Source organism: Hippopotamus amphibius, chromosome 1 (assembly GCF_030028045.1).
Source record: "Hippopotamus amphibius kiboko isolate mHipAmp2 chromosome 1, mHipAmp2.hap2, whole genome shotgun sequence".
NCBI lineage: Eukaryota > Metazoa > Chordata > Mammalia > Artiodactyla > Hippopotamidae > Hippopotamus > Hippopotamus amphibius.
In genome coordinates, this window is record NC_080186.1 from 167610261 (window position 1) to 167637965 (window position 27705).

The following is a 27705-nucleotide window of genomic DNA, read 5'->3' on the forward strand; positions in this document are numbered from 1 at the left end:
TTAAGGTTTACAATACTTAGTGTCTGAATTTTAGCCTGAGCCCTCTGGACAGGGCTGAGTCCCTCAAGCCCATGGGCCTCAATGGGGAAGAGCTACATTGTCTTGGTCTTGCCATTGAAAAAGCAAGATATTATTGTTTTGTGTGTGTGTGTATCTGGCCCCTATGTCTACATGCTTTCAATTAAATCTTGTAGGTTTTCTAGGTGTACAAACCAAATCATCACAAAAAATGTCATTTGCTTCCTCCTTTCTATTTGTTATATCTTATTCTGTGTCTTGCCATTTCATATTTGCTGTAGTGCAATCTCTCTTTCTTAATGCTCTTCCTGAGCCATTTCTTTATTTTTTTTAAAAATTAATTATTTATTTGAGCTATGCTGGGTCTCGGTTGCAGCGCATGGCCTTCTCTGTAGTAAATGGTGTTTCAAAAACTAAAAATTAGTATTAAATTATTAGTATTAAAAATATAACCATAAGGACTTCCCTGGTGGTCCAGTGGCTAAGACTCTGCACTCCCAATGCAGGGGGCCCAGGTTTGATCCCTGGTTCGGGAACTAGATCCCGCGTGCATGCTGCAACTGCGTTTGCATGCTGCAACTAAAAGATCCCACATGCCGCAACTAAATCCTAGGGCAGCCTACATAAATAAATAAATAAATAAATAAATAAATAAATAAATAAATAAATATTTTTTAAAAAGTGCAATATGCATAATCTATCAAAATTAAAAATACACGTATCCTTTGACCCAGCAGACTTCCTAGAAGTAACATGGGTGAGTGCTTAAAAATCTGTTCATTCCATCTTTTTGGTAAACAACCTAATTGTTCAACAACAGGGTACTGGTTGGGTAAATTGTGGAATATCCATGTAATCCATATAACATCATACATAAAAAGAATGAATTGGATCTGCATGCGCTTATATGGGAAAAGATGTCCATAAAAACAGTGAAGAATGAACAAAGTAAGCTGAAGAACAAAAGAGACAGTGAGATTCCACTTTTTAAGGAACAAGATGTGCACAAAGGTTGCATGATAGCACCTTCTCTAACTCCCAATGCTAAATCACTCTCTACCCCCTTACCCTGATTTATTTTTCTTTAGTTTTTATGCTTGTTCGACATCGTTTATTGTCTGTGGATAGCTATGTGTACAAGGACTTTATTTATTCAATGCTCTGCCTTCAGTTTCTGAAACATTTTAATTGAAAAACATAAATTGAAAAAAAAAAAGGGACTTTCCAGATGGCACAGTGGTTGGGAATCTGCCTGCCAATGCAGGGGACACGGGTTCGATCCCTGGTCACAGAAGATCCCACATGCCTGGCAACAATTAAACCCGTGTGCCACAACTACTAAGCCTGCGCTCCAGAGCCCACAAGCCACAACTATTGAGCCCCATGCCACAAATACTGAAGCCCGCACGCTAAGAGCCAGTGCTCGGCAAAAAGAGAAGCCACTGAAGCAACAAAGAGGAGCCCCTGCTCTCTGCAACTAGAGAAAGCCAGTGTGCAGCAAGGAAGACTCAATGTAGACAATAAATAAATTAATTAACTTAAAAAAAAAGAAAAAAAATGAATGGCAACTCAGAAACATACATACATATTTCAAAAAATTATGTATGTTTCAAATACCGGATTTAAGAGAATAAATTTCCATGGTCTGACACTAAATGCTAAAATATCCTTAAGTAATTAATATTTGTATAATCTTTTTCCAATTAACAAAGCAGCTTTACCTACATAGCCTTATAACATCACTATGAAATACATAAAACTATAAATAACATATATTTGCACTTTTATAGTTTTCTAAAGTCGGTCTTTTTCAATTGATGGTCCCAATTTTGTTCAACTTATTCCTTTTTACTTTGCTATCCAGACTACTTACAGTTTCCTGAACACTACGGTTTTATTCCTTTACATACATAAATTTTCATTTATATATGAAGACGGATGGCTAGATCCCTCATTCGAGAAAGTTCTTCCCTGCCTCTCCACGCAGTATACGGGGACCCATACTTCAAAACCCTGTTCACACCGGACAACCGGCCTCATTCGTCTCACTCAAACTGCGTACGCAAGAAACACAACACACCGGACGCCTGCCCACAACTTGCCCCAAAAGCTGCCCCAGAGGCTCGCCAGGCCCAACTGGCTCCGCCCACGCCTACGGCCTCTGGGGTTCGAAGTCTCCGCCCCCTCCGAGGAGTTTCCCAAAACCCAGCGCGGCAGGCGTCAGCCGTGCTAAGATGGCGACTCCCATGCATCGGCTCATTGCTCGGAGACAAGCGTAAGTTAGGGCCCGAGTCGGGCCGCGGGGCGGGCTGGGGGCGGGGAGAAGCGCGTCAGCTGGCTGGCGAGCTGGCGTCGGGATGCGGGGTCGGTGTCGGATGCTCAGCGTGGCCGGGCGGAGGGTGGCCGTTTTTCTCACACGTCGTCTGCCCGCAGAAGGCTCGGGCCAGGGCGATAAGTTTGATGTCTGTGAACTGGCGATTTCGTGGAAGACGGCTGGCTGCGTAAGGCCGCTGGGCGGGACCTAGGGGTGTCTGAAGAGAGTCTCGCGTTTGGTTCCCGCAAAAAGGGACATCCGAGAGTTGGTCACTAAGTGGTTTATGCCCCTTTGACAACCCAGCTGCCCACCCCACGCGTGACTGGGCGAGGCCTATAACCCTCGTCCAAAACCCCTACTGTCGCAGAGGTAAACCTTTAGCTTCCTGTGCAACCTCCAGCCCAGCTGGCTTTTCCTACCTCATTCCTATCCCTTTCCCGGGGAACAGCCTGACTTTTCTCCCAAGCTGTTTTCTCACTTTCTGTCATTCATTATTCAACAAATATTAATTTATTCATTACCTGTCACTCTATGCCGGTATTTGGGTGTAAATAAAAAGAGGTGTTCAAGACAGAATCCCTGCTTTCAGGAAGCTTACATTCTATTCGTGGAAAAAGTCGATAAACTAAACATTTTAAGTAAATACAATTGATGATGAGCTTTGAAGGAAATAAGTGATGGAAAGAGAGAAAGGTCTAGGTTAGGTTGATTGGACTGGAAAGGCATCTCTGAAGAGGTGGCATTTGAACGGAGATGGGAAGTGTGAGAAAGGAGCCAGTCATGAGAGGATGTGGGGAAAGAACATCCAGACTGGCATAATTGTTTTGAGACAGGAAAGAACTTAGTTTTTAAGAACTGAAAGATGGCCATTGTGGCTAATGACCGAGAGAGAATGGCACAAGAGCTTTGCTGTGAACAGATAATGCAGGAGTTCGTGCCAGATGCCCCTTTCTTGTAAAGCCCCCTTTTTTTCTTCTACCAATCTGCACACCGAAACATCTGCCACTTTTCCACTCTCTCAGCTATTCACACCATCACCAATTGCCCGTTTATAATATATCGCTCACAGTCTGCGCAAATGTGTATATTTATATTTCTTTTCATATTTTTTATTCTAAGAGCCCTGATCTTCCTCTTCTCCCTTTCATCAGACTGTACCTCTCATGCCAGATGAGAAGAGTTCCTGGAACATAAGGATAAAGACTTAGTGAATCACAGTGGAGTAGTAGTGTGCTTGTGGAGGAAGAAGTCTTTGAAGTCAGATGGTTCTGAGATCAAGAATGGAGTAACAGTAATACTTAATAGATGTGCACTAAATACTGTCACCAGGGTCTAATCTCTCTCTTTTGGGTGGTTCCATACTTGGATAGATCACTCCTTTGGTCCTAAGATGGCTGCAGTATCTAGGGTCCTTTATATCCTCTCAGCTTCAAGTTGATAGCATCTCATTGTCTAGATTGGGTTATGTGCCCTACCCTGAACCATGTCTATGGGATTATGAAGCTCTGATTGGCTTGGATCTCATTCTCTTCCCAGCAATGGGTGGGTAGGTTAGAGGAGGTAATGACTGCTAGATTGACGAAACCAACCAGTGTCCACTGAAATATGAAGTGGAAGTAAGACTTTTAGCGTAAGTTTTAGAGTTTCACACAGTTAAACAAATGTTCCATTTCTGCAATATGCTTGTATTTGGTTCATGAGCTACACAGAAGTAAAAGACAGATCTTAGCTTTAGGAGCTTCTGGTCTTACTGGGAAGAAAACATGGTGTGTAATAAAACCTGTCATTGTTTACAGACTGTTGGAGAGGGAGGGCCTTTAGAGACAAGGGGAGTCCAGGAGAATTTTGGGACTATTTGGGGCGGGGGAGCAGAAGAGGAGCCTTTACTTTTCATTTTGTATTGATCAAAAAGATTTAGTTTTATTTATAAAGAACATATAGCACTTTTATAAGAACAAGTTTTAAACTACAAGTTATGAGAAGCGAGAAAGTACTATTGACAGTGTTTTTAAAAGTCTTTGTACTAAAGGAGGAAAGGGGAGAAGTTTGAACTTCCCATTTGGCAGATCTTTCAGGGACTTGACTTTGAATCAAGTTTAACTCAAACACAATTATATGCAGAGTAGAACTGAAGAGTAGAGTAGAACTTACATGAGAAGAGTAGAACTGAAGCCCAAAATACTTGAGGAGTGGGTAATAGAGCCCTAATCCACTCTGAATGTGTTTAAGGCACTTGACCCAGGTGAGTGCTCCCTGACATAACAGAGATTTTCCAGGTGATGCTGAAGGACTGGAAGTAGGCAAATGTTGTTTTGATTTTGAAAGTGAGATGAGTAGATTCCACAGATTGGACCGGTGAACTTGATATCCTTTACAGGCAAAATTCTGGCTGGATTTATTAAATCCATTCAGAAAGAAAAGCCAAGATCATCAGGTATCAAATCATTATAGATTGATACTCTTATTGCTTTTTAGGTATTTGGATTTCAATAAGGCATCTTGTGAACAAAACAGAACAATTAGGTGAATCAGTTGAACATCATGGACGAAGAGTATTGTTTAATGGGTTTATGTAAATATATAGAGGTATTCTGTGGCGGCCTACAGAGTTTGGTCCTCAATTTGGGCTTGTCAACATTTTTATAAATGACTTGAATGAGGACACATGTGCATGTTTATCAAACCTGCAGTTAACACAAAGCTGAGAGGGATAACTAATACAATGGATGACCAAATCCCAGTGCAAAAAGGTCTTGACAGGCTGGAACTCTATGTTGAGTCTAACATGAAGAAATTTAACAAGGGTAAAAGTAAGTATTGTGATAGTATTTTTTTAAATTTCAATTTCCAGTTGTTTGTTGCTAATATACTGACTTTTGTATATTGACCTTGTATCCTGTGACAAGAGTCATGATTTTACATTTTTGCTAATTATCCTTTAATGTTTTTGAATTTATTATTTCTGCGATGGGTATTACAATTGTGTATATATTAAATACGTTAGTGATTCTTTTTGCAACTTAATACTGCAAAAAGTGGGCAACTTAATATTAAGTCCATAGACTTTTAATTATTGATAGCCTTAACAATTTGCTACAGTATTACATATTCAGATAAGTTCTGAAGTTATAGTCATGGTTCTGGCAGTTGTTTACTGAAATTTATGAACTATTACTAGGCAAAAAGCTGACTCTTTATTATCTTTTTTTTTAAGCTCTTTATTGGAATATAATTGCTTTACACTGTTGTGCCAATTTTTGAGGTACACCAAAGTGAATCAGCTGTATTTATACATATATCCCCATATCCCCTCCCTCCTGCGACTCCCTCCCACCCTCTCTATCCTGGTCCTGTAAGTCATCATTGAGTTTATCTCCCTGTGTTATGCAGGAACTTCCCACGAGCTATCTGTTTTACATTTGGTAGTGTATATATGTCAGTGCTACTCTCTCACTTCGTCCCAGCTTCCCCTTTGCGCCCCGCCCCCCCGCCCCATGTCCTCAAGTCCATTCTCTACATCCGCATGTTTATTCTTGCCCTGCCACTGGGTTCATCAGCACCTTTTTGTTTTTTTAATACTACTACTGAGTCTTACTTAGTTCCTTGAAGTTACTTGAAACCTTAGTTCTTCACATAAGATTGGCTTAATTTTTGGACAAGTGCTAAAAAAAATTATTGTCAAAATTACAGAAGCTGGCCCACAATGTATGAATTAATTAATGAAAAGCATACTATAAACAATGTAAGTTCTCTTAAACTCTTGCGTAAACAGTCATTCATTTTACACACATTTACTGAACACCAATGATGTGTTCTCCAGCGATAAAAGGTGACTGCTCTAGGTTGAAATTAAGAATCCAGCATTTCTTCATGCAACCATGTTTTGAGAAAATTTAATTTGTCATGTATCATTAGTCCAGATAATTGATTAGCCTAATGCGTGGATTTATATTCACAGGTCCTAGTTATTTGTGTACTACTTTATGCCAGATTCCTTTCTGCTTGCTCTATAAACATCCCAGTCTGTAGCATTGGGATATTGTTCTCAAACTCATTGGGTTGTCATGGGGATTAGATGTGTTTATATGTAAGTAGTACTTAGCTAAATTCCTGGCACACAGTAAGTATAAACCATGTTATGGTCTTACCTAATTCTCACAATAAACTAGTGAAGTAGATATTATCCCATTTTTTTAGAATAAGAAACTAAAGTTCAAAAACCAGCTTGTTAAAGAGCCTAAAGCTATGTAGTGAAAGAGCCAAGATTTTTTAAAATTTTTATTATTGTGAACTATAACACATCTACAAAAGAGTTCAGACAACATAAATATGTCCTTAATAAATAATTATAAAGAGAACATCCCATGTAACCACTACGCAGATCAAGTAATAAAAAATTGCCAATATACCAGAAGCCACCAAGGCACTTTCCCAATCACAACCTCCTCCCTCCTTCCTAAAGTAACCACTGTCTAACATTTATGCTAATTACTTACTTGCTTCTTTTTTGTGCTTTTACCATGTCACTATGCATTAGAGTTTAATTTTGCCTGTCTTTGACCTTTACACAGAATCAGACAATTTACATTCTTTCAAGTTTAGCTTTTTATAACTAAGCTCCATCTCAGCTTAAATTAAGCTGAGGTGGAGAAGAATCAAGATAGTGGAGTAGGAGGACGTGCACTCACTCCCTCTTGCAAGAGCACCGGAATTACAACTAACTGCTGAACAACCATCGACAGAAAGACACTGGAACTCACCAAAAAAAACCACCCCACATCCAGAGAAAAAGGAGAAGCCGCAATGAGATGGTAGGAGGGGCGCAATCACGTTAAAATCAAATCCCATAAATGCTGGGTGGGTGACTCACAAGCTGGAGAACAATTACACTGCAGAAGTCCTGAGGGTTCTGAGCCCCACGTCAGGCTTCCTAAACTGCAGGTCCAGCAACAGGAGGAGGAATCCCCAGAGAATCAGACTTTGAAAGCCAGTGGGATTTGATTGCAGGACCTCCACAGGACTGGGGGAAACTGAGACTCCACTCTTGGAGGGCACACAAAAAAGTGTGCTCACCAGGACCCAGGGGAAGGAGCAGTGACCCCATAGGAGACTGAACCAGACCTACCTGCTGGTGTTGGAGGGTTGCCTGCAGAGGTGGGGGGCAGCTGTGGCTCACTGAGGAGACAGGGGCACTGGCAGCAGGGGTTCTGAGAAGTGCTCATTGGCGTGAGCCCTCCGAGAGTCCACCATTTGCTCCACCAAAGAGCCTGTAAGCTCCAGTGCTGGGTTGCCTCAGGCCAGGCGACCACCAGGTGGGAACACAGCCCCACCCATTGGCAGACAAGCAGATTAAAGTGTCACTGAGCTCCACCCACCAAATCGGATTAAAGTTTTACTGCGCTCCACCCACCCAGCCCAACCCACCATCAGTCCCTCCCATCAGGAAGCACCCACGAGCCTCCTAGACAGCTTCCTCCACAAGAGGGCAGACAGCAGCATCAAGCAGTATCAGCAGTATTTCAACTTGTGGAATTGAAAATCACAGCCACATAAAGACAGAGAAAATGAAAAGGCAAAAGACTTTGTACCAGATGAAGGGACAAGATAAAACACCAGAAAAACAACTAAATGAAGAGGAGATAGGCACTCTCCTGGAAAAAGAATTCAGAATAATTCAGAGGGGATGGAAAAAGATATTCCATGCAAATGGAAATGATGGTGAAGATGATCCAGGACTTTGAAAAAAGATTGGATGCAAAGATCGAAAAGTTGCAAGAAAAGTTTACCAAAGACCTAGAAGAATTAAAGAACAAACAAACAGAGATATGCAACACAATAACGGAAATGAAAAATACACTAGAAGGAACCAATAGTAGATTAACTGAGGCAGAAGGATGAATAAGTGACCTGGAAGACAGAATGGTGATAATCACTGATGAGGGAAAGAATAAAGAAAAAAGAATGAAAAGAACTGAAGACAGCCTAAGAGACCTCTAGGACAACGTTAAACGCACCAACATTCGCATTATAGGGGCCCCAGAAGGAGGAGAGAGAGAAAGGACCTGAGAAAATATTGGAAGAGATTATAATTAAAAACTTCCCTGGGGGGGACTCGAGGGGCGGGCGTCAAGGAAGGGAGGGAATATGGGGATATGTGTATAAAAACAGTTGATTGAACCTGGTGTACCCTCAAAAAAAATAAACAAATAAAAAAAAAAAAAACTTCCCTAACATGGGAAAGGAAATAGCTACCCAACTGCAGGAAGTGCAGAGAGTCCCAGGTAGGATAAACCCAAGGAGAAACACGCCAAGACCTATAGTAGTCAAACTGACAAAAATGAAAGACAGAGAAAAGTTATTAAAAGCAACAAGGGAAAAACAACAAATAACATACAAGGGAACTCCCATCAGGTTAACAGCTGATTTCTCTGCAGAAACTCTACAAGCCAGAAGGGAGTGGCACAATATATTTAAAGTGATGAAAGGGAAGAACCTACAACCAAGAATACTCTACCCAGCAAGGATCTCATTCAGATTCAATAGAGAAATCAAAAGCTTTACAGACAAGCAACAGCTAAGAGACTTCAGCACCACCAAACCAGCCTTACAACAAATGCTAAAGGAACTTCTCTAAGCAGGAAACATAAGAGAAGAAAAGGACCTACAGAAACAACAACAAAACAATTAAGAAAATGGTAATAGGAACATACATATCGATAATTACCTTGAATGTAAATGGACTAAATGCACCAACCAAAAGACACAGACTGGCTGAATGGATACAAAAACAAGACCCATATATATGCTGTCTCCAAGAGACCCATTTCAGACCTAGGGACACATACAGACGGAAAGTGAGGGGATGGAAAAAGATATTCCATGCAAATGAAAATCAAAAGAAAGCTGGAGTAGCGATACTCATATCAGATAAAATACTTTAAAATAAAAAAATGTTACAAGAGACAAGAAAGGACACTACATAAAGACTGAAGGATCCATCCAAGAGGAGGAGATAACAATTATAAATATATATGCACCCAATATAGGAGCACCTCAATACATAAGGCAAATGCTAACAACTATGAAAGAGGAAATCAACAGTAACACAATCATAGTGGGGGACTTTAACACCCCACTGACACCAATGGGCAGATCATCCAGACAGAAAATTAATAAGGAAACACAAGCTTTAAATGACACAGTAAATCAGCTTGATTTAATAGATATCTATAGGACATTACATCCAAAAACAGCAGATTACACATTCTTCTCCAGTGCACATGGAACATTCTCCAGGATAGATCACATTTTAGGTCATAACTCAAGCCTTGGTAAATTCAAGAAAATTGAAATCATATCAAGCATCTTTTCTGATCACAACGCCATGAGATTAGAAATCAATTACAGGAAAAAAACTGTAAAAAACACAAACACATGGAGGCTAAACAATACACTACTAAATAACCAAGAGATCACTGAAGAAATCAAAGAGGAAATCAAAAAATACCTAGAGACAAATGACAAGGAAAACACAAGGATCCAAAACCTATGGGATGCAGCAAGGGCAGCTCTAAGAGGGAAGTTTATAGCGATACAATCCTACCTCAAGAAACAAGAAAAATCCCAAATAAACAATCTAACCTTACACCTAAAGAAACTAGAGAAAGAAGAGCAAACAAAACCCAAAGTGAGTACACGGAGAGAAATCATAAAGATCAGAGCAGAAATAAATGAAATAGAAACAAAACAATAGCAAAAATCAATAAAACTAAAAGTTGGTTCTTTGAGAAGATAAATAAAATTGATAAACCTCTAGCAAGACTCATCAAGAAAAAGAGGGAGAGGACTCAAATCAATAAAATTAGAAATGAAACAGGAGAAGTTACAACAGACACCGCAGAATTAAAAAGCACCATAAGAGACTACTACAAGCAACTATATGCCAATAAAATGGACAACCTGGATGAAATGGACAGATTCTTAGAAAGGTATAACCTTCCAAGACTGAATCAGGAAGACATAGAAAATATGAACAGACCAATCACAAGTAATGAAATTGAAACTGTGATTAAAAATCTCTCAACAAACAAAAGTCCAGGACCAGATGGATTCACAGGTGAATTTTGTCAAACATTTAGAGAAGAGCTAACACCCATCCTTCTCAAGCTCTTCCAAAACATTGCAGAGGAAGGAGCACTCCCAAACTCATTTTATGAAGCCACCATCACCCTGATACCAAAACGAGACAAAGATACTACAGAAAAAGAAAATTACAGGCCAATATCATTGATGAATTTAGATGCAAAAATCCTCAGCAAAATACTAGCCAACAGAATCCAACAACACATTAAAAGGATCATACATCATGATCAAGTGGGGTTTATCCCTGGAATGCAAGGATTCTTCAATATACGTGAATCAATGTGATACACCATATTAACAAACTGAAGGATAAAAACCACATGATCATCTCAATAGATGCAGAAAAAGCTTTTGACAAAATTCAGCACCCATTTATGATAAAAACTCTCCAGAAGGTGGGCAGAGAGGGAACCTACCTCAACATAATAAAGGCCATATAGGATAAACCCACAGCAAACATCATTCTCAATGGTGAATAACTGGAAGCATTCCCTCTGAGATCAGGAACAAGACAAGGATATCCACTCTCGCCAGTACAATTCAACACAGTTTTGGAAGTCCTTGTCACAGCAATCAGAGAAGAAAAAGAAATAAAAGGAATCCAAATTGGAAAAGAAGTAAAACTGTCACTGTTTGCAGATGACATGATACTATACATAGAAAATCCTAAAGATGCCACCAGAAAACTACTCAAGCTAATCAATGAATTTGGTAAAGTTGCAGGATACAAAATTAACACACAGAAATCTCTTGCATTTCTATACACCAACAGTGAAAGATCAGAAAGAGAAATTAAGGAAACAATCCCACTCCTCATTGCAACAAAAAGAATAACATACCTAGGAACAAACCTAACCAAGGAGGTAAAAGATGTGTACTCAGAAAACTATAAGACACTCATGAAAGAAATCAAAGAAGACGCAAACAGATGGAGGGACATACCATGTTATTGGACTGGAAGAATCAACATAGTGAAAATGACTATATTACCGAAAGCAATTTACAGATTCAATGCAATCCTGATCAAATTACCAATGGCATTTTTCACAGAACTAGAACAAGAAATTTTACGATTTGTATGGAAATGTAAAAGACCCCGAACAGCCAAAGCAATCTTGAGAAGGAAAGATGGAGTTGGTGGAATCAGGCTTCCCGACTTCAGGCTATACTACAAGGCTACAGTGATCAAGACAGTATGGTCCTGGCACAAAAACAGAAATAGAGATCAATGGAACAGGATAGAAAGCCCAGAGATAAACTACGGTCAACTAATCTATGACAAAGGAGGCAAGGATATACAATGGAGAAGAGGCAGCCTCTTCAGTAAGTGGTGCTGGGAGAACTGGACAGCTACATGTCAAAGAATGAAATTAGAACACTTCCTAACACCATACACAAAAATAAACTCAAAATGGATAAAAGACCTAAATGTAAGGCCAGACACTATAAAACTCCTAGAGGAAAACATAGGAAGAACACTCTTTGACGTACATAACAGCAAGATCTTTTCTGATCCACCCCCTAGAATAATGCAAATAAAAACAAAAATAAACAAGTGGGACCTAAACTTCAAAGCTTCTGCACAGCAAAGGAAACTATAAGCAAGACAAAAAGACAACCCTCAGAATGGGAAAAAATATTTGCAAACGAATCAACAGACAAAGGACTAATCTCCAAAATATATAAAGTTTATCCAGCTCAATATTGAAAAAACAAACAACCCAATCCAAAAATGGGCAGAAGACCTAAATAGGCATTTCTCCAAAGACATACGGATGGCCAAGAGGCACATGAAAAGCTGCTCAACATCACTAATTATTAGAGAAATGCAAATCAAAACGACAATGAGGTATCACCTCACACCAGTTAGAATGGGCATCATCAGAAAATCTACAAACAGTAAATGCTGGAGAGGGTGTGGAGAAAAAAGAACGCACTTGCATTGCTGGTGGGAATGTAAATTGATACAGCCACTGTGGAGAAGAGTGTGGAGGTTCCTTGCAAAACTAAAACTAGAACTACCATATGACCGAGCAATCCCACTGCTGGGCATATATCCAGAGAACACCATAATTCAAAAAGCCACATGCACTCCAGTGTTCATGGCAGCACTATTTACAATAGCCAGGACATGGAAGCAACCTAAATGTCCATCAACAGATGAATGGATAAAGATGTTGTACATACATACAATGGAATATTACTCGGCTGTAAAAAGCAATGAAACTGGGACATTTGTAGAGACATGGATGGACCTAGCAACTGTCATGCAGAGTGAAGTGAGCCAGAAAGAGAAAAACAAATATTGTATATTAACACATATATGTGGACTATAGAAAAATGGTACAGATCAACTGGTTTGCAAGGCAGAAATAGAGACATAGATGTAGAGAACAAACATATGGACACCAAGTGGGGAAAGCGGGGAGGGTTGGGGGTGAATGAATTGGGAGTTTGGGATACCAAATTGTACACTCTAAATATGTGCAGTTTATTGTAAAAAATAAAAAGTTAAAAAAATAAAAAATGAGCCAAGGGTAGGAGGGAGTCACGGGAGGGAGGGAATATGGGCATATATGTATAAATACAGCTCATTCACTTTGGTGTACCTCAAAAACTGACACAGCAGTGTAAAGCAATTATAGTCCAATAAAGAGTTTAAAAAAAGTTAAGCTGAGGTTTGTTCATTTTTATTACTGTGATGTATTCCACTGTATTTTATACCACATATCAGCCATTCTGCTTTGATATTATTTCCAATTTTGAGGATTTTACAAATCTTGTTGTTAAGAATATTATGATAGTTCTTTCCCTTCCTCTTCCCTACTTGAACAAGTCAGTGCTAAAGCCATTAAGTGGTGTATAGCAGGGTGAGCATCCATGCAGAGGGCTACCTGGCAGTGGAGTATTAGAGCTGAAGGGGAGTAACTAGGGCAGCCACATAGGGGCATGAACTGGCTTGCAGTGCCAGCAGGGTGCAGAGCGCATCCAGCTGGGGGAAGGTCCAGTGCAGGGTGTCAGATCCCAAGCAGAGTGACAGGGGTTTCCACACAGGGGAGCGATTTACACAAGTTATCACTCTACTGGGGAGAATGACTCCATGGGGGAGGGGAGGTGTAATTTGGTATGGGGTAGCACAGTAGAAAGAGAAATGAGTTCACGTGAGGTGGAGTGGCCTGGCAATGGAAGTCAGAGCCTAAGCAGGTTGAGGAGCCCAAGTGGAGTATCTGTAAGGGGAAGGGCAGCAATGGGCATTTGGTTTCATAAGACAAATTGACCAAATAAGTGAATCTGTTAAGGATGATGGGAGCCAGATTTCTCACTGAAGAAGAAAGTATGGAGGAGAAAATAGATTCTGTGAAGTTGAATTGGAGTTAAAGGTATCAGTATGAATTCATGGTTTTCAAATATATAATTAAATATAGTTGTAAATGTGTGTATTTGATACATGGATAGTAATGTGTGTATTGTTTCCTGGCTCTGCCCACTGAGAGTACCTGGGAGCAGCAACATTCCAATAACAGTGAGCACATGTGTGCCCTGATCTTGACTCTGAATGCCATCAGGGTTCCATCAGGCTGATTTCAGACTGTGACAGGGGGAGTATAAGATAAGCCTGGAATTTTTTGTTGTACCAGAAAGCAAGGAAGTGCTCAAAGAATGAAGGAGCCATTTCAAAAGAACACAGACTCCAACTTGGAAGGATTCCCACTGACAAAATCGAGGACAATCTGAGCATCAAAATAAATCATGGTGATGGAATATAACTCATTGAATAAAATAGAAAAATATGAGTTCATATTGATAGATGAATGAATGAACTAAAAACTTAATGAGCAGGATATTTATGTACTTTCTAATACCAACCCACAAAATACTTATTAATTGCTTTGTTAATTATCAATTATAGTTGTATAACAAATAACCCTAGAATTACTGTCTTCTAACAATAAGCAACTCAGTTCTGTGGTCAGAATTAAGGAGTGACTTAGCCGAGTGGTTCTGACTCAAGTTCTCCCCATATGGTTGTGGTCAGGATGTTGCCAGGGGCTGTAGTTGCCTGAAGACTTGACCATGACTGAAGAATCTGCTTCCAAGATAGCTGTTCACAGGGCTGTTGGCAGGAGGCCTCAGTTCCTCACCCCATGGGCCTCCCTAGAGGCTACTTGAGTGTCTTCGTGATATGGCCGCTACATGAGCTAATCTTTAAAGTCATACTCCATCACCCTGCTTTATTCTGTTAGTTAGAAGCAAGTCACTAAGTCTAAGCCACACTCAAAGGGAGAGGAGTTAGGCTTCAACTCTTGAAGTAAGAATATCATAGAATTTGTGGACATAATTTAAAGCCACCACAATTACAAAAGGACAAAAAATAACTTTATATTGCAGTCTCATAGACCCTCCTTAATGAAGGGATCAAAGTGAACAACATCAGTAACAAGACAAATGGAAGTCTTGTGTCACCTGACAGGAATGCAGTGAGAAGAACATGGCACATTTCTGTTATATTCCTGCCAAAAAAAACATGGCTTGAATCTAAGCATATAGAGATATCAGATGTGGTAGCCAGCCTCCAAGATGATCTCCAGTGATCCCTGCTTCATGTGTACTCTCCTCTCACATTGTACCAGAGCTGGTCTGTATAACCAGTAGAATACAACAAAAGTAATGGTACATCATTTCCAAGACTAGGTAATAAAAAGACTGAATTCTCTCTTGAGTTATCTTGGTCAGTCACTCTGGGTAAAGCCATGTTGTGAGCAGCCCTGTGGAGAGGCCAACAGGCAAGGAATTGAAGCTTCCTGTTAGCCACATGAGTGAACTTGGAAGCAAATCCTCCAACTCAAATTGAAGCACATTCTACGAAATAACTGGCTGTAATCATCAAAAAGTGTCAAGGTCATGTAAAGCAAGACATGACTGAGGAACTCTTCTAGACAGAAGGAGACTAAAGAGACATGACAACAAGTGCAACATTGATGCAAAACTGGACTTTACTATAGAGAACATTATTGGGACATTTGATGAAACTTAAATAGGGTCTGAAGGTATCAACATTAATTTCTTGATTTTGATGGTTACATTGTTGTATATGACAATGTCTTCATCTATAGAAAATATGCAGTAAAGTATTCTGGTTTGATAAGGCATCAGATTGGCAACTTACAAATGGCTTAGGAAAAATAGTTCTTTTAACTGTACTTACAGCTTTTCTGTAAGGTTGTGATTGTTTCAAAACTTTTAAAAGCTACATAAAGGAATGCAACATTCCAATATTCTTATACATGTTATCTGGTATAGTTTTGTCTAGATTTCTATTGTGTAAATACCTGTAAGTGGAATTGCTGGATTGTAGAGTATGCATCTCTTCAACTATAGTGGGTTTTGCTTTTTTTTTTTTTCAAAATGATTGTATCAGTTTGCATTTGTACCAACAGTGAATGAGTATTCCTCTTGCTATGTATCCTTGCTGATGTCTGCTGTTGCCAGTTTGTTTGTTTTTTTGATATTTATGTATTCATTCATTTGGTTGTGCCGGGCCTTAGTTGCAGCTTGTGGGCTCTTTAGTTGTGGCATGTGAACTCTTAGTTGTGGTATGCGTGTGGGATTTAGTTCTCTGACCAGGGATTGAACCTGGGCCCTCTGTATTGGGAGCATGGAGTCGTAACCACTGCACCACCAGGGAAGTCCCAGTTGCCAGTTTTTAATTTTAGTCTTTCTGGTAGGTCTCTGGTGGTATCTTATTGGGGTTTTAATTTGCTTTTATTATATTAGTAATGAGCACCCTTTCGTGTGTTTATTGTTAAAATGTGTTTCCCAATCCCATTTCTGTACAGACTTTCCATTTTCCACTTCATCTTATTTTTCTGTTATCCATCATTTTCTTAATGATTTGCAAGAGTTCTTTGTGTACTTAAGATGAAGCTGTTGGCTATATATGTTACAAAAATCTTCTCCCACTTTTTGGCTTCTCTTTTTTACTCTCTTTATAGTATATTTTGATGAACGGATATTCTTAATTTTAGTATAGTCTAATTTATCAATCTTTTCCTTTATGATTAGTGTTTTGTTTTTGTTTCTTAAGAATTTCTAACTCAAATATGTCACTTTTTTAATACTGTCTTCTAAACCGTGTTATTTGCCCAAGTCTATAATCATTGTTGGCTTATGGTTGTCTTATTTTTACCATATGCATAACCAGTTGTCCCTACACCATTTATAATCTAGCCTTTCCCCCACTGCTGTTTAAGGCCATGGTTGTCATAAATTGTTCGTATATACATTAGTCTATTTCTGAACATTCTGTTCTGTTCCATTGGCTTATTTGTATATCTTTGCTCCAATCTCATATTCTTAATTATATTAGCTGTATCATACATCACTCTTTTATTTTTTTCTTTCAGAGATATAGTTGACATACAGCACTGTATAAGTTTAAGCATAATGATTTGATTTACATACGTCATGAAGTGATTGTTAGAATAAGTTTAGTGAACATCCATCATCTCATATAGATACAAAATTAAAGAAACAGAAAAAAATTTTTTTTCTTGTGATGAGAACTCAGGATTTACCCTCTTAACAATTTTCATATATAACATACAGCACTGTTGATTTCATTAATCATGTTGTATGTTACATCCCTAGTACTTATCTTATAACTAGAAGTTTGTACCTTTTGACTGTCTTTATCTAGTTGCTGCTCCCCCTACCCCCACCTCTGTTAACCACAAATCTGGTCTTTCTTTTTATGATTTTTTTTTTTGTTTACTTTTGAAATGTAATTTACCTACAACACTATGTTATTTCCAGGTGTTCAACACAGAGATTCAATATTTCCGTACGTACAAAATGATCACCACCAGTCAATTTCTTTTAATCCAAGTCTTCCCTACTTGTTCCTTTATAAGGGTATTGTGACTGTTCTTGGCCTTTTGAATTTCCATATACATTTTAAGGAATAAGTTTAAATTCCACACCAAACAAACACCTGTTGAGATTCTGATTGCCATTGCTTTGAACCTATAGATCAGTTTGGGGAGAATGGACATTTTTTATGATATTGAGTCTTTCAGTCTATGAACATGGTAATCCTTTTATTTAGCTGCTTATTTAGATATTTAATTTCCCTCAGTAATGTTTGTTTTCTGAATAGAATTCTTGCACATATTTTCTTTTATTTATTTATGAGTACTTTGTTATTTTTCAGGATGTTATAAATATCAGCTTTTAAAATTTTATTTTTAACTGTTTTTATTAAGTAGAAACACAGTTGATTTTTGTGTGTTGACCTTATACCTAATAGAAAGTTTGGCAAACCATAGTCCACTGAATCCTGCCTGCTGCGTGTTCTTATAGGCTTGCAAACTAAGAATGTTTACATATGTTTGTATATATATGATCAATTTGATGGTAGGGAACACTAACTTTGAACATCAGTTGAGTGAAATGTTATCTTCTAGAAAAAAATTCCATTCTTCTCATAAACCTCTTCAATGTGAAATATTTTCATTAATAAAATATTTGTAGAAATTAGTTTTTTCTCATTATATAAATACCTACGTAATATCTTGTTTTGCCTCTTGATCTGCAAAGCCTAAAATATTGACTCTCTGACACTTTACAAAGTTTACTGACCCCAATATAAGAGCTTTCTAAACTCACTTATGAATTCTAATTATTAAAAAATGTCTTGAGGGGACTTCCTTGGGGGCCCAGTGGTTAAGAATCTGCCTGCCAATGCAGGGGACACAGGTTTAATCCCAGGTCTGGGAAGATCCCACATGCCACTAAGCAGCTAAGCCCATGAGCCACAACTACTAAGCCCATGTTGGTCCCTGATCAAGGGACTTAGAACCCATGTGCTGCATGGCGTGGCCTCCCCTCCCCCCCCCCCAATTTTTTTTTTATCTGTAGACTCTTTTGGATTTGTCATGTACATCATATATCATCAGTAAAGAATGACAGTTTTATTTCGTCCTTTCCAATTCTTTTATCTATTTTTCTTCACTTGCCACATCTTAATTCAATTTCAGGAACTGAGATTTTTCTTAGTCTCCTAAGTCAGCTTCTAGTATGGGCTGTAGTTCATATGCGGTTGCTTTGTTCTTACGGTGAAGCCTTTCAGAGTCCTAACTCTGAATGCATAATTTGCCTCCCTTGCTTGTTATAAGTGATGCTTACTAACCTTCCTGAGTTGGGAAAAACCCCCAGCACAAGAGTTGACTTAAATGTAGAGCTGACCGCTCTGAGTTTCCAGCTTCTTCCATATCTTGGCTTGGTTATTCTTTAACCTCTTGTTAGTTAGTTCTCTCATGCCTTGAGCAGATTGTTAAAAATGTTTTGACTGTCTTTTCTAGTTCTGAGCTGAAGAGTTGGTCTGAGTTACCTAGACTGCCATTACTGGAATGGAATTGAGGAAAGAAGATTTGAACTCAATTCTGTCTAACTCCAAGGTCCATGCTCTTAACCACTTACTATATTGCCTTGTGATTAAATCTAACAAATAATTTAAAGTGTAAAATGATGTTTATTTTTGAATTGTACCTTAAACATAACCATCATTTTATGCTTTTATTGTTTATGCCTATCATGGCAGAAAATGTCAAAAATTTAAGGCCTGTATTCAATTTTTTACTCTGTAGTGAAGCAAACAAGCAACATGTAAGATGTCAGAAATGCTTGGAATTTGGACATTGGACTTATGAATGCACAGGAAAAAGAAAATACCTACATAGGCCTTCAAGAACAGCAGAACTAAAGAAAGCTTTAAAAGAAAAAGAAAACAGATTATTATTACAACAAAGGTAAGGTTACTTATGGTATCCAAAGGAATATTTATTTGTATTTATAAAATTTATTAAGGAACTAAATATCTTATGGTGGTTATCCAGATTTAGATTATAATACTAGCTAATGTTTAATGAGTGTTACTGTGTGCCAGACACCGTACTAAGCTCTTCACAAGTATTAGTTTATTTCAGCATCACATCTATGCCATTAAGGTAAGTACTATTATTATTCCCATTTTATATATGAAGAAGCTGAGGCGTGGAGAGATTCAGTAACTTGCTCAGTGTCACACAACAAGTAAGTGGAAAAGTTAAGTGTTAAACCAACTAGCCTGTCTCTAGATTCCATGCTCTTAATCACTTTGCTTTCTTGCCTCAACTGCCAATGAAATGACAGCAGAATACTATGAGGTAGATTATATGAACTGATACAGAAAAATATCCAAGATGAGTACCCAAGATACTTATACTAAGTATATAAACAAGATAGAGGACAGTATATATAATATACTATCATTTATGTTAAAAAGGAAGAAAAAAGGAATAATAGAGTTGTGGGGTTTTTTTTTTTGAAAATATAAATGGTTAATAATAGTGATTCTTTCCTAGAAGGAGAATTGGATAGAAGTGAAACTGAAAAATTGTTATTTATCCTTTTATGCCCTTTAATAAAGCTTTTAAAATTCCTATGAAATAAGTAAGTATATGTGTTTTAAAGAGACTGAAATAGGAAGGTGTCAGGTCTACTTAGTGCTGCTTATTGGAGGCAGCACCTTCGTGAGGACTGTTAGCAAGATAGTAGTATCTTAAACATCTGAATTTTCCAGGCAGCATTCTTCCAGTTTGTGGACATGAAGGCTCTTCAAGGGTTATACAGGAATAGATAGGTAATCAGTTTCTAGATTATCAATATTCATACATATTTTTTCCAAAAATAAATCTGTACAAGACCTTGCCTACCTTTCTCTAATTTCACGAAAGAAAGGCATACCTCTTGTCTATTTCTAATCTCACCTTGGTATATTGTCTTCATGTATAAAATCCTAGAGATTTTTCAAAATTCTGGTATTTGTAAGAAAGTAGAAGGCCCAAATTATTAGGAGCAAGTTCTTTTGTAATTTTTTTCCCCAGGAAAATTGAAGGAAGATCTAATTGAGTTGTCAGTTTAAAAGTATATTTTAATGTTACATCATTACGTAACTTGCGGATAACTTGTGGAATATAACATCGGAGGAATTCAAAGAACTGACTGACATTGCTACAACAAAACTCTTTCTATTTCCATCTACCTGTTCAGGTTAACAAGCTTTCTCAGGGTTAAATCTGTAAAAATTACATATAGGAATTAAATTGATACTGAACCCTGTCATAGTCGAGCAATAATATCCATGGATACATAAACTAGAAAAAAAAATAGATGTCATTAAGAGATACAGTTCTAGTAAAATTTTTTATGTATAATAGTTACTAAAATTTATAATTTACATTGTTTTAATCAATTTGCATAATATTAATGATAATTATTTGTTAGATTTAATCACAATTCAACTCAGAATTTTTAAACACTTTTAAAACATTATCATTGCAGGTAATAAAAGATACAATTTCAAGTTGTGTCTATATTTTTATTGCAGAGAAATATGTGATCACTAAAATTTTCAGGCATAAAAATATATTAGGATACATTCTGTGGGGAAAGGAGAATAAAAATAGAAGTTCAAAGAGGAAAAGGGACAATGTAAAAGTACCAGTTGTTAAAGATAAGCTTGTTCATTTATTTTTTTTAAGTAATTATGATAGGTATCAAATTATGTGGTATTTACAATTACAGTTACCAAAATGTTGTAACAATATTCTTTTTAAAATATCAATATTTTATATATAACATGCCAGGCATTATACCCTTTGCAAATATTAAAACAGGATAAAAAAATATGAGGGGAAAAACAATTTTTCAAAATTCTTCTGTTAGGAATGTAAGCAAAAAATGTTTGAAGACCTCTGTCCTGAAGAATAAAATAAGTAAAAATAAAAAGTTATGAATAATAATTGTTTTTGTTTTTCTAGTTGTATTACGCAAGTATCTTGGTTGTAAAAATACATAGAACTACATGAGTTTTAGTTTTGGCTCTGTTATGTAACGACTGCTGACTTTTTGGTTCAATGATAAAATTTGGGAAGTGTGTGAATTTCAGTGATCTTGAATTCTTGTGGTATGACTTAACATATGTACTTCTACCACTTATTTTACCATGAAAATGATAATTCCATTGTGCAAAACGTTACATAAATACATATTTATATTTGGAATATAGTTGATTTACAGTGTTTTATTACTCTCAGGTTACAGCAAAGTGAATCAGTTAAGAAGTGATTTTTTAAGTTAAAGGCTGCTTTTCTTTTTGTGTGAAATGGCCATTTATAATGCCATTCTGGAAACCCAAATTATAAATTACAGTTGCTGTGCTATTGTTTGTTTTGTTCTGTTGTTCACCAAGTAGTTGATTTAGCCATGTTAACCTAAGTTCAAAATCAAAAAAGAATCAAATTGGTGCATTTGATCATCTTAACTACTAACTTGCCTGGCTTCTAAAGTACAACTGATAACATCTGTCTTTCTTAAGTGCTGATTAAGTTGACTGCATATATCATATACACCTGCAACAGGAAACTTTCCTCTTGGTTATAACAAGAAACACTGGACTCTCAGCACATGTTATAAAAGACAAAATGTTTCTCCAATGTGAAACAGTTTTGGGGATAGCAGAAGGGTTTGGCTGAGCTATTCATAATCACTGTATTAACAGGAGCTTTTTCTCTCCTTCATGTTTATCAGCATTGGAGAAACTAATGCAGAAAGAAAGACCAAGAAAAAAAGGTATGTGTGGCTTTAGTATTATATACACAATATATAATACTGTTTGGAGGGATGGGGTGTGTGATTTTAAAATAATACCTAAAAGATTTGGATCTGAAGTCTCTTGTTTGTAATTCATGATTAAATATCATCCTGTTTTCTGATATGTTCCTCTGTTTACCTGTCTGGAGTTTCTTCCTTCACTTCTCCTTTTTCTCCAACTTTCCAGAGTCCTTATACCTAGAAATAGTAATTTCTCTTGTCTTAGATTAGGAAATGTTGTGAAAGTGGTAAGAAATTACTGACCTGCTGTATCTGGTATGAAGTGGCTAAGGTTATGAAACATTTCACACTCTATATGAGGTTTAAATAAACCAAGTTTTTAAACTGCAACTTTATCCTAACATCATTCACCCTGGAGCATAATATAATAGGTACACTTATTTCAAACTCCATCCAAGAGAGTTAAATTGCTGAAGTGAAAGACCTTATGGTTGAGGGGAGAGGGTGGGCATGATGGGGTTACTACAGTTAGGCAATCCTCAAAGCATCAAATCTTTGCTAGCAAAGCTTCAGTATATATATATACATAATACTCAAGTGAAATTGCTTTCAAACATTCTATTAAGTGTCAGCTTCTCATGCATGTAATTGTCTAATAGGTCTAAGAGTGTAACCAGTTCCAGTAGCAATAGCAGTGACAGTTCAGCCAGTGATTCTTCATCAGAGAGTGAAGAGACGTCTACCTCATCCTCCTCAGAGGACAGTGACTCTGATGAAAGCTCTTCCAGCTCATCATCTTCAGCCTCCTCCACAAGCTCTTCCTCATCTTCTGATTCAGACTCAGATTCCAGCTCTTCCAGTAGCAGCAGCACCAGCACAGATAGTAGCTCCGAGGATGAACCACCAAAGAAGAAGAAAAAGAAATAGAATTGCTCCATCCATATTGAACTGATGGACTGAAAACATTAATGTGATTCTCAGAAGGGAATTTAGAATGTGTTAAGGCCAAATAGGTTAACTGGTCAAAATTTTTAGAGTTCAAAAGTTTCTAAATGTTTTACATTGTAAGAGCATAAAGAGTATTAGTAATGGATTATATATATAAAGAGTTTTTTATTTTAGGGGTGAATCTTGTTTTTCTTTTTTATCTTTAAAATATATCTTTAAAATTAATCAAAACTGAAATCTGGTAAACCTGTTTTTGTGATGAAACCTATCTTTTCTCTCTGTGAAATAAATGCCATACTTTGTTATATGTTAGTGCTACATATCAGACATGTTTTCAGGATAATGCATCAGAAAACCTGGCAGTGAATTTCTAGTGCTTTTGGCTGTACGGTATATGTAAGATTTAATACGCTGTTACTATAAGCTTAGGAGTTTTCCTACTGTTAATAAATGTGCTCTGTTTTTATGTTTATGTTCATAAAGTTGTTCTGACTTCTTGTTCTAAATGAAAAGTTCAAGGAACCTATTAATAAATTTGTACCTTTTGGATGGTACAAGTTTCAAGTTACTGTGTTGTATCATTCATTTTCTTCTGGTTCTTAGAGTTACCCATTTATGAGGAAAATTATTCTAGAGGAACTTAAAAAAGGAACAAAAATTCTGAAACTACATAGGTGTCTAATCTTGGTGCCTTTTGATAAATTCAGTGTATCAGAAAAGAAAACAGTTATTTAAAAAGCTAACTTAAGTATAAGTGATATAAATACCTTCGTGTGTTAATATGCTATAAAAGGTACCATTCAAAGGGGAAAAGAAGGTAAGAGGGAGGTAATTTTTACATAAAATTAGAGTGAGGTTGGTTGCCTTTTGCTAACTTTTTTTAAGTTTTCATAAAGATTGCCTTTTACCATTTTGCAATTGTGGTATGACGATTTATATGGTAACTGGTCATGTATGACAGTCTCCTGCATAAATATGAATGACTTGGATTAATCTGGTGTGTTTACATAGCATATACACAGTTGAAATCTAGCATGAAAGTTTAGAAAGAAATAATGCATAGTATTTCTTAAAAGTAAAATACTCTGCCATGGTGAAATTATTTGTTTTAACATCACATTATTTTGTGATTTTTTAAAACTTTTTGGAAAGAGGTATCATTTGTAGAAAAATCTTGATTTGGGTTAAATATAGGTTTTTAAAACTACAGATGTCTTTTTATATTTTTATCGAAAAAGCAGTAGAAAATTACTTTTGAAGAAAAGACTTCTATTTAAACGTTTAAATATTTAAACGTTTAAATATGTGTTATGAGTTTAAAGAGCTGCAATTACCTGTTTTACAGAACCGTCTGCTTTCAATGATTGTAAATAAACTCTCAAAACATCATTTTAAGGCTCCATATAGAATATGTCAATTGACAGGCAAATTTAATAAATTACTAATGAAATACAATATACAATGTTAGTAGTCTCTGTAAGGGCAATTTTAGCAGTTAAAAAACTTGGAAGAGAAACAAACGTGTACATAGGTTACATCACTTGTAATTGAATAAAACTCAGTTTGTGCTGACAAGCTTAAACTTCTTTTATCGCTTTACTATTTTACTTAATGCCATCTCTTATCCGTTTAGATGGTAAGAGCATTGAAATTTGAATTATTTTTACTATTACAACTGTTAAAAGATGTACCTGGAAAAGTACAGAGGACAGGAACTTTATTCTGGTCACACAGTTTACTCAAAGAAGCAGAATCAATGGCAAAGTGGAGAGTAACGTCTAAAGAGTTTCACCCCATCCTGCCTAAAAGCAGAACTCGAAGTTGAATCCCTGGTGAATGTATTTTTCAACCAGAACCATATCAAAAGGAATCATAATTATAGGTTTTCATTGTACAAACATTTGTTAGTGTGACTGTACAATATAGTAAATTTGCCTTGGAATCAAAATATGGCATTAGGCCACAAGTTAGCACTGGAAATGGAAAAAAAGTACAGAGAAGGTGTACTTTATAGTCATGGTTTTATTTACTTTTTTAACTTGCTATTTTGAACTGACTGTAGATTTACAGAAAATTTGTAAAAATATTACAATTTCTGTATATATCTCACCTAGCTTCCCCTGTAATGTTAGTATCTTATATAACCACAGTACGGTGATCAGAACCAGGAAATTAATATTTGATAAAATACTGTTAATTAAACCAAAAACCTTACTCATATTTCACCAGCTTTCTCAGTAATGTTCTATTTCTGTTCCATTATATTACCCAGAAAGTGCATTTAGTTACTTCTAAGTCTGCTACTGTCTCTTAAGTTCCTTAGTCTTTCTTTGTCTTTTATGCCCTTGTCACTTTTGAAGAATATTGACCAGTTATTTGTCTAATGTCCCTCAATTTGGGTTTGTCTAGTGTCTTCTTAAATGAGTGAACTGATGTTCAGAAATGAAGAATTCCCAATGTCAATAAGTCATTTATTGTTGGTGATGTTGACCTTGATTACTTGGTTAAGGTGGTTTCATCAGGTTTCTCAACTGCAAAGTTACTGTTTCCCTTTTTAGTTGATATATTGGAGGAGATACTTTGAGATTTTGCAAATTGTTTGTCCTCACAGTCACCCACTACTTTTAGTGGATCATGTCTAGAACAATCGTTACTGTGATGTTTTGCAAATGGTGGTTTTCCATTGCCCTCTTTACTTCTGCACTAACTGGAATTATACTATAAGGAAGAGCTGTCTCTTCTTCCCCATTCATTTAATTGATGGTACTGTGGACTCATAGGTGTTTACTTTGTTCTGTGGGTTAAAATTCAATAATAGCATTACTTTGTTGCTCAAATTGTTCCACCTTTGGCTATTGGAAGAGTTCCTTCAAGTAGGCTCCTTTGTTCTTTCAACAAATCCTCATCTTTTTGTTAGTACTTCCCTGCTTTGTGGGACCACAAGATGTTCTGGGTTCATCTTGTAGACTCCTTGCCCCATCTTTGGAACCAACCACTTCTCCAAGGGGCCTGCCCTGATTTTTAATTGGAGAATGGTATTTAGAATCCATGATCTGGGTGCTGTCTTAGTAAGTTTTTTACACATTTTGAATAACAGTGTTCTAAGGTAGTTAAGACATGGAGACCTGCCATTAGCAGGAAGAAATTAGGTGTCATCACCTTCAACATTTCTCAGCTTAGCTTTCTTTACTTTTACAGGACTCTTCCTCAGCAGCAGAGCACTTTACAACAGATGGAAGAGACAAAGTCTTTAATTAAAAATTGCCATTAGGGACTTCCCTGGCATCCAGTGGTTAAGACTCCACACTTCCAATTCAGAAGACAGAGGATGTGGGGTTGATCCCTGGTTGGGGAAATAAATCCCACAGTGCTGCACTGTGTGGCCAAAAAAAAAAAATTGTCATTACTTCCTCCCTTCCCCTACTCTATAGTATATCTAAATTCAGACATACGCCAAATATATATCCATATTCAGACCTTGGATTATGGTCTCTTAATTGAAAGAAGTTGGCCCAAAGGAATATTTCAAATTGTATTTTTATGTGCTGTCTTGTAGGTTTTCACATTCTGGGAAAATTGTGCCATAAAAAGATGTAGGTTTGGTGCTGGTGGCAGTGGTGTGTGTGTGAAAGAGGGAGAAAGGCAGTATGAAAGAGGAAGACAGAAAGGAAAGCCAGTATGATACCTGGGTTGCAGACATTCTGAGATGAATTTTAGGAGAGGGCACAGATAGAAGTTGAGGACCTGGAAATTGCCAATATCCTTGAAAAGTCTTTTGTATACCCCCAAAGATACTTGTGCATGCTATTCAAGGTAACCAGTAACAGCCACAAACATATAAGTAGAATAACTCTTAATTGGAAGGTACTATACCGTGTTGTAGAAATAACACTTCAATAGTGATTTCCTTGGAGTTCACTATCAGTTGGGATAGACACACACAAAAACATTAAGAGCAATGGAAAGAAGACTTTCATTGAAACATAGCAAATTGAACACGTTATTACCATTTCTCCCGACACCTAACTAAAATGGTAGAAAAGAAACAAACACAAAACCTAAACCCATAAGGCAAAGGGAAAAAGAGAGATGAAACATGAGAAATTGCAACTCTTTTGGAAGCTGAAAAGTTGATAGAATCATGCATGCCAACCTGAACAACCAAACAAGGCCAAATTGTAAGCCTATGGTGACGGAAAGTCAACAGGAAGCAAACCAATTTATGCCACAGAACTCAGCAAAGGCTCCAAACTATACCACCTACACTCGTCAGCCAAGGTGCAGGTAGGACTCGAAGACAGAGCCATGGTAATTTTATGTAAGAAGCTGTGCCCCTGTGTATTCCTCTCCTGTTTGTGCTGTCTCAGTGGGTTTATTTTTATTATTATTATTTTATATTACATGACTGTGACATTTTGTGAGTGAACAGTAGTAAACACATAAGTTCAACCTGCCAGGATTAATGAATACTATGTTAATTTAAAATTAAATAAGACATAGTACAAGTTGCCATATGCTACTGGCCGCTTGGGGTATAGATAATAAATGCTAGTAGACCACGTTGATAAATCCCCAACAGTGGATCTTACTCTCCCCCAAATTCCGAACAAAATCAAGAATGAAAAACCGTG

At 37.1% G+C, this 27705-nt stretch overlaps 1 protein-coding gene across 1 annotated transcript; it reads left to right on the forward strand.

Moving 5' to 3' along the window:
- Nucleotides 1-2187: 2187 nt before the first annotated feature.
- On the forward strand, nt 2188-23441 carry ZCCHC10 (zinc finger CCHC-type containing 10). Its single transcript, XM_057735208.1, has 4 exons — nt 2188-2293; nt 19120-19281; nt 22103-22144; nt 22786-23441. Exons 1-4 carry the CDS (start codon nt 2253-2255, stop codon nt 23051-23053), a joined length of 513 nt encoding a protein of 170 aa, XP_057591191.1. The 5' UTR covers nt 2188-2252; the 3' UTR covers nt 23054-23441.
- The last annotated feature ends 4264 nt before the right edge of the window (nt 23442-27705 follow it).

Excerpts from the sequence above, each read along its gene's own strand:
- ZCCHC10 (XM_057735208.1), top strand. The coding sequence starts at position 2,253 with ATGGCGACTCCCATGCATCGGCTCATTGCTCGGAGACAAGC. Across the intron at positions 2,294-19,119 it reads CTCATTGCTCGGAGACAAGC|TGAAGCAAACAAGCAACATG; the intron begins GTAAGTTAGGGC and ends TTTACTCTGTAG. Across the intron at positions 19,282-22,102 it reads AGATTATTATTACAACAAAG|CATTGGAGAAACTAATGCAG; the intron begins GTAAGGTTACTT and ends CATGTTTATCAG.